Genomic DNA, 12,524 nt, shown 5'->3' with positions numbered 1-12,524 from the left:
GACAAACCATTTATGCTTACAATGGATAGCTTTTTATTCATTTTTATTTTCTTTTGGAAAAAAGATTTTACATAAACAGTTTTCTGCAACTGCTTATAAAGTGTTAGCTGGAGTTTGGCTTCAATTTGTTTAGTGGGTCTAAATCTGCTAGTACATCTAACTCTGCCCTCCCCCCCAGATTGACAATGTTACTGTCCAAAAGTGTCTCCAATGCTCCTTTATCCAAAATGTAGACAGCCTAAGACAGGAGTTATGTTGCTGGTGGGATTGGCAGGTGAAATAAAGGAGAAAACACTTTAAAAAATTAACTAATGCGGCCACCATATCCAAAGATTGGAAAGCTGCATTATATTACATTTTTGTTTTTGGGTTTAATACAGCTTTAAATCTCTCTGTTGAGGATACAGCAGCAAAAAACCTGGCAGCAGTTCTAACCCCCCCCCACTGTACAGTCGTGGCATACCTACTTTAATATGATCTACTACTAGTTTTATAGAAGGGAATCTGTTCTGAAGCATAATAGCAATGTGAAAAGCCTTATACAGGGAAACTCCCATAAGCCAACTGCCATATACTACAAACTAGTTTTTGTTAGGCAGTAAACCTGAACCCAATCCAATGTCACTGACCCAAAATTAGTAAAAATCCCAAGAGTCAGAGAAAGGCAGACTTCATACACATATTCTGCTTCCTAAAAGTGCAACTAAAATTCCCATAATGCTTTGCTAGTCTTTTTCAGTTTCCATGTAAAGAGTTCCATAGGACTTGTGCTATATACATGTATACAGAAGGTAGGCAATACTATGAATTATACACATAAAAGCATTTAAACTTTTAAACAATAAAAATAAATATTTGTGTTATTTTCTCCCTTATAAACGTCTCTTGTTTTATCTAATAAAGTTCTTCCATTTATTCCCACTTTGGTTCTGTCTACAGCTAAACCCTATTCTGGCAATAGTTAAAAAACATCCTTGGCAGTATTTAACGAGTGAATAAAACCCCTAAGATGAAATGAGACAGCCGATTGGTTCCTCTACAGCTGTGGCACAGTTATTAAGACATATTGCACATCATGGCTTTTGTTCATTGGACAGCAATCATGTGCACGCACAATGCAGGAAATACAAGCAGAACAATTCCAGAGTATCTTACAAAACAAAAGCAAATCTTTTTCACAAAAAAAAAAACCCATAAAAAATATATTTTTCTATTTTCCCCTGTATGCCTGTCTGTGGCCAGGGTTCAATCCTTAAATACAGCTCAGTCTGATTGTCCAGTCAGATACAGAGATTGTCCTCATGCGGTAAGGTCAGAAATGACCAGTTTATCCATCTTATTGGTGATCTCGGAAGCAGAGATGATGTCCTCTCCCTCGTAGTCATCTTCAAAAGACCTGATGACATAAGCACAATGTCGTCATAATGTATAATGCTTCCCACATATTTATTATGTATTATGTTCAAAACTACAAAATATATATATATTTTTTCTTTTATTTGGGTAAATATGAATACCAGTGTGAGTCCAGTATTTGAATGATTCAGATAGTGGTTTTAATACTATGCCGTAAATACAAACCTGAAAGCAGAACATGAGATTATACACACAGCTGAATGAGGCTCATTCCTCCTTCTCTTCTAGTAGCAAGATGGTGGCGGCATAGATCGTCAGTCTGCAGGTACTGCACTTCCTTTCAGGACGCATGACATGGTGTGTACATGCTACAGCATGGAGGCATTCTTTGCAGGGACAAAGAATGACAGCATCTATGAAAAGGCCATCCACCTTTGTACTAACCTTGCCTGCACTCCCTGGGTGCTCCTTGCTCTTCCATAGTCAATTACACTACTACTGTCTTTGGAAAGGGCATCCCACTGACCCATTATACACTCTTTACCTGTGCTCCCAGGAAATTCCTTGTACCCCTACAATCTCTGATACATCCTAGTATGGGGGAGCATGTAACCTGCACTCCTTTGTCATTGTCTAAGTCTAGCTGCCAATGATGCAGTATGCAGAACTTTTGGGCCACTTTTAGAAAATGCACCAAAAACGCCCAATTGAATAGTGGGTATGCTACACAAACCGCAGTGCAGCAGTGTGAAAGCACCCTAAAACTTTCACACCCCCCCTCAACTGCAGTGTGTTGCTGCATCTTAGATATCAGATGACAAAAGAACATTGTAACACTGTAAGTGTTACACTGCAACAATGAGTAATCTCTAAAAAGCAAGCCATTATCGCAATCGCAAAGTATCCACTCACATTGGAGCATTTATGCACAGGCGCCAACAAACTTTTTTTTGCAGGCTTAAGGCAGCTCATGACTCCATGACTAAGCCCCATTGGCGGGGCAACATGCATCAGAGAGAAGCAGGTCATAGCAGGGAGTGAGATGAGCCTGGAATCCGCGCAGAGGGACTGGCGTCGGGCTGCCCTGTATAGCTGTGGTGGTGTGTCTGCCAAGAGGACGTATCCAGCTAGATTAGTGAGAGGAGCTGTTAGTCCGTCCGCTGTGAGGGCCAATAGAAACGTGTTTTGGAAGCTAATTCATCAGAGTCTGACAGCTCCGCTCACTACGTCAGCTGGATACATCCTCTCTTGGCAGACACACCACCACAGCTATACAGGGCAGCCCAACCCTGGTCCCCCTGCACGGATTCCAGACTCATCTCACTCCCTGCTACGGCCTGCTTTTCTTCTGACCACGGACAATCACACAGCTCCCAGCTTACACTTGGATTACATATCCATTGCGATCTGTAATCCTCTCTCCTCCTCACCCGCTTGTGAGTGCCATGTTTTAATATTGATTTTTATCTTAATAAATTGTGCTACACTATGCCAGTTTGGCGCTTTCTTCCCTTCCCCTTTTGCATTACAAATAATTATTATCTTCTTGTAAATTTTCTTTTTTATCTATAACTTGTTATATGACAGTATACAATTACAGGATTGGCAGTGTTCGCGCTGTAGCATTTTATGGTTATGTTTTAAAATGCATACCTGGGGCACCTAACGGGTACGCATAGCCCTGCATACTGTATTTATTATACATACACACACATTATGTGTGCAGGTTTTTTAATGGTTTGATGACAAATGCCCTATACAAAAGTATAGACAATGAAGACCATTAGGAGTCTAAATAGTTCCCTTGATCCTCTTCTGTGGCACCACACTCCCCATGATTCCAGAACAGAGCAGCGCAATTACTAGTACGTATAAAGCCAAGAGAGGATTGGTGAGCATAAGATTAAGGGTTGCCAATGTACAAGACCAGAAATGGGGTTGGGAGTACTCCGTAAACAGGTTGGCGACGGAGGATAGCAGAAGGAACATGCATTGTAATTAAACTCCATTGACTATGTAGCGTTATAAATCACTAGCCACCAAGGAAAGGGTACAGCCATGGATAGATAGAATATATATATATATATATATATATATATATATATATATATATATATATATATATATATATAAATAAAGAGAGAGAGAGAGAGAGAGGGAGAGGGAGAGAGAGAGAGAGAGAGAGAGAGAGAGAGAGAGAGAGAGAGAGATGCACTATTATTGCTCTTCTTATTTATTATTATGATTATATAATTGTTATTTCTCTGACTGAAACAACAATTTTTGTAGTGTGGCGGGGTGCATTATCCTGCTGAAATGGGCACAGGGAATACCATTTCCATGAAGGGGTGTACTTGGTCAGTCATGTTTAGGGGCAGGTGGTACATGTCAAGCAACATCCACATGATTGGCAGGACCAAGGTTTCCTAGCAGAACATTGCTTAAAGCATCACACTGCCTCTGCTGGTTCGCCTTCTTCCCATACTACATCCTGGTTAGACCCCTCCAGGGCCACACTTACCAGAGCATGCCGTGAGACTTGCCTACAAACGGAGCCCTCCAGCGCTGGGGTGTCACGGCTCCCCTGATACCCGGTGGCTTCCGTGTTAACGCATCTTCTTTCCGGGTTCCAAATCTTCAGCCTCCTGATTGGCCAGGACGAGAAGCCAGAAATCGGAATTGACATGATGGCGAATATTGATTTGCTAAAATCAAAAGTGGGAGTGTTCGAGGCGCAGTGCTCTAAGACAAGCCAATTAGAGCCTGAGGCTCAATTCACTTGCTTGTCGAAAATTGACAGACCTAAGACACCCATTAGTCTGGCTCCCCACACGGTGCACACAGAACAATTTATTTCTAAATAAATGATAATATGACTAACATTTTTTCACTTTAAGATGTTAAAAAATGTTAGTCATATTATCATTTAAAAATAAATCGTTCTATGATTAGCTTTCTTATTTGGCACACTAACTTTAGAAACTTTGGGGGAGCGGTGCCCCTGTGCCCCTTATGGCCTGGCTACCACTGCTTGTATAGAATCACAGTGAAACTTTGCAGACAGGAACACTGACTACTTACTCTTCTTGTAAGTGTTCAGTAGCAGTTTCTTCAGCAACTAATATTTCATATTCTTCTGCTGCATATCTGTCCCAGTCTGATGGCTCTGGTGTTTCATTGTCCACATCCTGCACAAAGGGAGATTGATTAAACAGCGATAGAGTACAGAAGAATAGCAATGCTTTGTTACTGATGAGTGAGAGTAAAGTCAGCAATATATTGACCGAAATTCAGCCAGTTCAGCACCAATCAGCCAAGTTTCGATCCATGTATGTGCAGAGAGGTTGTGCAGAATTCAATCTACTGATTCTGATTGACTTCTGTATAACTGGCCTGTCAGACTTTACCTGCTCAATCAGCACTGCAGGCTATAGCCTGCAACACTGATCTGTGTATTTTGACAGCGGGTAAGTCTCCCCGCCATCAGAACACAATAGCTCAGCAGGGAGGATTCCTTCATCTACATCGAGTGTTTGGATGGAGAAATTAAGTCAGTTTTTTTGTTCAACCTACTGGTTGAATAAAAAAAAAAAAAAAAAAAAAAAAAAAAAAAGAAGAACAAAAAACTGATTCCTCTATGGCCAGCTTTACTATCTGCAATAAAGGATTCTTACAGAACAGTGTCAGGTGCTGCTACCCATTCAATCCATAGACATCAGAGAGCTCACAGGTACATGATTCGCAGTCGCACAGCTGTGGGTAAATCATCAAAGTAGATGATCCGTACTACCGTATATTGCTCTTAAAATCTTCAGTTTATTAATAATTCCAGTGTGTACAAATCCTAATACAGCAAGTTACCTGCTGTATTAAAGTGGTTGTAAACTCACAAAAAACAAAAAAAAAAACCCTGCAAGACAAAAAGGGATAATAGCTCATTATAAATTACTTGCCTTAGATCGAAGCTCCCGCCGCGGACCTCGTACCCTGTTCCGGCCGGGGACATCGTTCCTGGAGTTACCTCCGGGTATCGCGGGCTCCGGTGCTGCAATTGGCCGGAGCCGCGATGATATAACTCCTGTGCATGCACGCGGGAGCCGATGCAATGGCACACTAACTGAAGCTTCAGTGCACATGTGCCGATGACGTCGGCACATGTAGATACAGGGGATATCTCCTAAATCGTGCAGGTTCAGGAGATATCCGGGGTAGCTACAGGTAAGCCTTATTATAGGCTTACCTGTAGCAAAAGGTGGTTGTAAAGGGTTTACAACCACTTTAAGATTTGTACAATGTGGAGTTATTAATAAACTGAAGATTAAGAGCAATGTACAGTAGTGCGGATCGTCTACTTAAAATAAAGGATTCTTACCTGCCTTTTCACAATCTCCCTGACAGTGTATATTGAGCTGTGCATGTACAATTCTAGCATATACCAGGATGAATGAACTACAATCATGTGCAGGAGTACATCAGAGAGAGGGGAGTATAGTTTCTCTTCAATAATTCTGTAAAGTAAAAAAAGACTATTTTCTGTCTAAATATCCAAGAAATCTACCCCTAAAAGGCCCCTTTCGCACTGCTGCGACTTGAAAGTCACGCCATTTTGCCACGATTTCAGGAAATGCCTGTGTAAACTTGAGGTCTATGGACCTCAACCTGCATCAAAGTTGGACCAAAGTAGTACAGAAACTACTTTGAAGTTGCACAGATATGAATGCTTGCTACTCATTGGAAATCATGGGGTACGACTTGTAATGTGACTTTGCAGTCCCAAGTCGCACAAGTGGGAAAGGGGCCTTAATCAGTGTCCACAGCCTGCACTCCAATCACTGCAGTTTTTGCACATTAGGAAATATACAGAGGTATCAGCTGTACCTTTTGCACGGCAAAGGGATCTCGCTGCTCATGGTCCAGGTATTTCTCAAGATTAAAGCAAGTGTCATAAAATATGTGACTCATTCGACATCGCTTCAGGTCTCTCAGTGTTATTCGACCTGGATAGGGGAACAATTAAATTAACCACATTTATATATTTTCATAGCACTAAATGTTTTCCCAGGATAGTTTTACAAAGAACAATGAACCAGTCACATCAACCCTAATCTCTAAAGTAAGCTAATGTCCATAGAACAGCCATAAAGACACTAACACATAAATTAGGGCTAATATGGGTAGAATCCAGTTACCCTAACAGTATATTCTTAGATCGTAGGAGGAAACTGGGAAAAGGAACAGTGAGAACACAAATCTTTTCTATCCATTATTTCCTTTATTGATCTTTCACAAATGAGTCCTTGGGCATGTACATCATCATCACATATAATATGGCCTCCTATGGATGTAAAATGAGATCCATTAGACCAGCTGCAACACCTCTCAGGTCAAGGAGTCTAAAACCTGTGACCAACACAGCATAAACTGAGAGATACATTGCTCTTACATTGTACAATATTGAAGGTTTTTCTTGAGCATTATTGAAGACGACTGTAAGCTGCAGGGGCCATCAGAGGCCCCCCGTGTGCCAGAAATGGGAGGAAGGCAGTTTTCCGGTCTAGCGCCACTGCAGAAAACTGGATGGACAAGGGTGACCAAGATGGACTTCAAAGAATTCCTGCTTTTAGATATCAGAGCAGATAGTATTCAGCCAAGCTCTAATGAGACAAGTGGACATGACAATAGCTCTTTACTTCCAAGAATAATTGGCAAAATGCTGCTATCTCAGCCTGAGGCAGAATACATAACTCCAAACATAATGCCAATGTAAGCTTAAAGATGAGGTGAAAATCTCTGAGGCTCCGGAGCATATATTTTACCATGTTTGATGTTGTGGTTCTCTAATAGGTGATCAGTGCCAACTGTGTCAGTGTGAAACGTCAGATAAGGTCTATTAAAATGATATTCTTCTAAGTGAAAGGGAAATCCCACACCACAAGGCTTCCACTGGTAATTAGAGGCTTTAGTTACAGAGTCAGCTACTATTCACTGTTCTGATGGTAACTCAATTCCTTCCTACAAACAGCAGAAATCCTCAGATCCAATTGGGGGTTTCCAAAACAATTTCGTTTTCTAACATTAAGCCATTAGTCTTTTCAAAGGTCACTTCAGTAATCCTCATGTCACTAATCTAAAGTTACAACAACACACTAGGTAGCTTACACACTATTAATAGTGGCCACAAGTTCCCATAATATGACTGTATCCTACCTTCTTCTTCTGGTTTCACCAGGTCCAGGAGCTGACACAATAAGTCCTGGAAGGGTAGTGGCTCGATGCCCATGGTCTCCATCTTTTCACACTGCTCTTCGTAAAAATACTCAAGCTCATACATTGATAACACTCCATCTCCATCCAGGTCCATGCAGCGGAACCAGTACTCAATGCTACAGGGGAGAAGATGAGCAGTGTTAATAAAATAAACCTATGGGACTTCCTGTGCTAGAAGAAAACCATGTACAAGCGTTGAGAAACGAATGAAAAGGAGCAAGAGGATAGTGACTGACTGGCCCAAAAATAGCATTGCTTACCTGTTTATATTGGTTAACATATGGAGTGAGGGACCTAAAGGAACCAAAAGGTCCAGGACTAAAATATGGTCATATACAGCATTCATACAGTAACATAAAGTGCAGTGCTGTATATACTTGCCATAGGGGCATAAAGAAAACAGTTAAAGACCTCTCCCACCACCTTTAAATGAGAAATATACCTCTATTCGGATTTGTAAAGGAAATGGTGCTGTGAATACCTTCTTCTGTTTTAAGAAGGCAATCTTGAACATTACTGGAGAATATGGAACATCCCTTATAAAGACTGGAGCAATAGAAAAGTGTTGATTATAGCATCCAAGTTTCAGCTCACATGTGGGGCTGCCAACTCAGGCTGCCACTCGAAAAGTGATATTTTAGTCATTGGGGGAGATTTGTGAGCTGAGTTATTTACTGCTCTTTCACATCACCTGAGGATTCCAGTAGAGAAATCTCCCCACAGCCTTTGGAGTTAGGGGTGTTCCCTACCACCTTGGATATTAGCGCTCTCCTCCTGTTATATTCTGCATAACACAAAATTCAGATAGTAGACTGCGACTCTCTTATAATGGCCCCAGCAGGTTTACAAACCTAGGATCAAAAGCTCACTACCAGTGTCCCTATGAGATTTATGGTGGTATTAGTTTACCTATTCTGCATCAACTAAACCCATATTGAAAAAAAAAAAACTGTGTGTGGAGTAGCTCTTTAAAGTCTTATAATTGGTTGTGAACTGGTAACGGAAAATATGTGCCACTCAGGCTACAAGGGAAAGCAATCCTGTGTCCACCACTGTGCAGGCCAAGAAAGGAGCTTGTCTCAGCTGTTGAGCAAAGGATGGATCCCATGAAGACGCACATCAATGCAAACCCACTGGTATTGAAATGAATGGCAGTCTCAGCCTGGGCTCCCACCAGGCCATGCACCAAACGAGTTTCACTCTGCCCCCCCCCCTATGAATCCCCATGATTAAGCACCAAGCGGCAGAGTGAAATGTGTTGGGGGTGTGGCCTGGTGGGAGCCCAGGCTTAGACTATTTTTTATTCCAATACCAGTGGGCCTGCATAATAATAATTGGTTGCTATGGAGATCACCTCAAATTTTTCTTTCCTCCTCTAATACATTAGTCTTAATGATTTGTTTAAATAGTATATCAGCCACAAACAAAATACAAAATGTACTCTCATAGCCACATGACTGCACTGACCAATTAGAAATGCATGAAATACTTTTTCTTATGGTAAGGTGTCCCAGACGAAGCACTTCTAACTGGTCAGCGAGGTCACCCATCCATTTTTAAAAGGTGCACCTAAGAAAGCCATTTATGCTATTGCTTTGGATGACTGCAGCACACAACATTCCTTTCACAGCATATATGCCATACTAAATTATGTAGTCTGCTTGACTTTTAGGCATCCACTTACAAATATCATCTTAAGAATCACAGTATAATAAAAATATAGCAAGCTTCGACACAATATTGTTTAACTGAGTTTTTTGTGAAGTTCATCAAAGATTTCCAGGGACAAAACTCAACAAACGTATATATCTGGATATCAGGAAGAGCTGGGAACTACGCTGTCAACACCATGACCTAAAGTAACTCCATGTTCAGTAATATCGATGGCTAGGCTCACATTTGTGTGTTGCAGGAATGTGCATACAATTGTGTGCATTCTTGCAACACGAAAAATGTATCCCTTTTGCAGACGCATTGTTGGTGTAATTCATTTTTAATGGTACCCCAACGCACCTTGCTATTTCGCACACAAATGTTTGGTGCAGCGTGCTTTTTTATATATACATATAAAAAAAAAAAAAGGGGGGGGGGGTCATGCACAGTTTTTGTGAGATCTTTCACACAGAGAATGGCCCATTAAAATAACTGGGCTGCCCTAAACAGAGGTGCCTGCATAGGTGTTAATGAGACCCAAGCCATTTGACCATAGACAATATGGTTAAAGTAATGTTAATCAAATATATAGTTGGGATTTTAACTGGCACACAATATACAGTCAGTGAAAAACATTTATTTATATCCGAAAAACTTTTTTTTTTTTTTTTTTTTACATAATTATTGAAAAGATCACATGCAATCTAAAATCCAAAATTTAAACAAACAAGAACACCTCTTAGCTCTGGCCTCACCAAACTTTTAGATTTGTTGTTTGTTAGGTACCGTATAAAGTGTAAACTTGCCAACATGGGATATATATTTATTACCAATAATTTTTTTAATTGAGCATTTTAATAGGAAACTGTTTTAAAGGGAAGTTAGTTTTTCACTGACTGTATACGGTCTACCAGTTAAAAATTCTATTTTTAAATAAGGTCAAAACTTTATTAATTGTGCACAATGGACTCTAGGTATCGGTGTGGGAGACTGAAAAATAGCAATCTATATGCCCTTTTTGTATGTCATGTATTTAATGATAATCGATGTTGGTTTTTACACACCGCACTAGTTATTGGGTAAATATTTTTAGTTTTGTACAGAATAACTGTTTCAGTTTGATCTACTAAATTTCCAGTTTAGAGGGCTGTACTAGCAATTGCTATATTTATCCACTAGATGGCATCCGCACACTGAGGAATCTGCCTATTCAGGCATATGATATACCTACTTTATTTTATTTAAAAAATCCTGATCAGAATTTTCCATGGGGAATAAATATTGTGTTTAGGTAAATGGTTCTTTGGTGGCATCACTTATCTGTCATCCAAAAAATGCATTGCATGTAAGATGGAGAATGGAATCCAGAATATTACCTGGTGGGGTTTTTCTTGTCTTCCTCGGAAATCAGGAACCAGACAAACTCGGCATAGCTCATCCTGCCCTCTCTCTGCACAGCATTCCCCCTGTGAGCACATGAAATATACATTACTCTGGATGAACATGCGGTCTGTATAAAATGTCTTCATTTAAAAAGGGGAAATCCAGCTTAATTGCTACATAGACATTTGAAGTAAAAAGGAAAAAAATAAAAAGTAAGGCGCTAACACATATCTAATGTTTGCATATAAGCAATAAGTGAATAGCAATCCAATTTGTTTTTCTGTTTTGAATTTTTTAATATTACTGGATTGTGATTCACTTATTGCTTATATGCAAACATTAGATATGTGTTAGCGCCTTACTTTTTATTTTTTCCTGTTCAGAGGTAGTTTATCCACTTAAAGGGGCAGCTTCACACACTCATTTTTCAGGGTTGTTGATATTTGGGTTGATGTCTAGGTTTCCTATTATTATTTTAATCTGATTCATTTTAAACAATGTCCCCCAATGTAAATTTATCATCAATCACATCTTTTAGTAAGGTCGATCCAGTATCAATCATGATGACTAGCTACCTGAGGGTGTTGCCCCAGTGCCATGATAATGATCCACCAACAGACCCACTACCCCTAAAAAATGACAGATGTCTGGCCATTTGGTGTTTGTGAACCCGCTGCTCCCTGCTCAACAAACACAACCAGCCGGGGATTGGACATTAGGTGGCGGTAGCACTTTTTTAGTCATGCAATTCTTAAAGGGGTAACTGTACTGTTCCGTAACTTCATGTGAAGCCACTTGGAGTTTACACTAACCTTTTACAAAACTTCAATAAAAAGAAAAAAGAACAACAAAAATAGATACAGTAAAAATGTCAAAAATCCCAATAAGCGTACATTGATTGGTTTATGCAAAAGCTATAGCATCTACAAACTATGGGATATATTTATGGAATTTTATTATTTTTTTTTATACTAGTAATGGTAGGAATCCGTGATTTACAGTGGGACTGCTATATTGCAGTGGACAATCAGACACTGACACTTTGTGGGAACCAGTGACACTAATACAATGATCAGGTCTAAAAATATGCACGTCTCTGTACTAATGACACTGGCTGGGAAGGGGTTAAATTTCTAGGGCGATCAAAGAGTTCACTGTGTGCCTAGCCAGTGTTTTTGTGTACTGTGTGAGGCTCTTACTAGGGAAAGTGATGGATTTTATTCCCTACTTTGCAGAAACACAAAATCTGTCCCTTCCCCCCATCAGAATAGAGCTCTTCCTTGTTTAACATAGGCAGATCTCCAACCAGTGTGTTTTACCAAATATCGGCAGGTGCCGGCAGCCATCCAGTGCCCAGCATCCGCAGATCGTCTTCTGTTGTGATTAACCACAGCAGAAGCGCAGAATCGCATTATATATAATTATATATATATATATATATATATATATATATATATATATATATATATATATATATATATATACATATATATATATATATATATACATACATACATACATACATACACACATACACAGTGGAACCTCGGATTACGAGCATGATCCGTTCCAGGAGTATGCTCGTAATCCAAAGTACTCACATATCAAAGCGAGTTTTCCCATTGAAGTCAATGGAAACGAAAAGAATATCGCATGCAGGCAGAGGCGAGAGGGGGCGCCGGAGAGCCTCAGAAACGGCCGAAAAGGCCAGAGGACACTTCGGCTGACCTCGGCAAACCTCGGAAAGACTTAGTACCCGAGATTTGCTTTTCGTGCATTTCCGAACGGCACCGATCGGCTGCACACCCGCTTTGGCCTGAATCGTGCTCGTTTTGCGGGACAACCCTCGCAAACCGAGTTACGAT

At 40.2% G+C, this 12,524-nt stretch overlaps 1 protein-coding gene across 1 annotated transcript in view; it reads right to left on the bottom strand.

Moving 5' to 3' along the window:
- PPP2R3A (protein phosphatase 2 regulatory subunit B''alpha) overlaps window positions 1-12,524 on the bottom strand; it is a 292,871-nt gene continuing 280,347 nt past the window's right edge. Inside the window, 5 exon segments of the mRNA XM_073625480.1 lie at window positions 1-1,396; window positions 4,438-4,544; window positions 6,235-6,353; window positions 7,564-7,739; window positions 10,653-10,742. Coding sequence (XP_073481581.1) covers window positions 1,300-1,396; window positions 4,438-4,544; window positions 6,235-6,353; window positions 7,564-7,739; window positions 10,653-10,742 — 589 coding nt within the window. The 3' untranslated portion in view covers window positions 1-1,299.

Source organism: Aquarana catesbeiana, linkage group LG04 (genome assembly GCF_042186555.1).
Source record: "Aquarana catesbeiana isolate 2022-GZ linkage group LG04, ASM4218655v1, whole genome shotgun sequence".
Classification (NCBI taxonomy): domain Eukaryota; kingdom Metazoa; phylum Chordata; class Amphibia; order Anura; family Ranidae; genus Aquarana; species Aquarana catesbeiana.
This window is presented reverse-complemented; position numbering and strand designations above follow the sequence as displayed.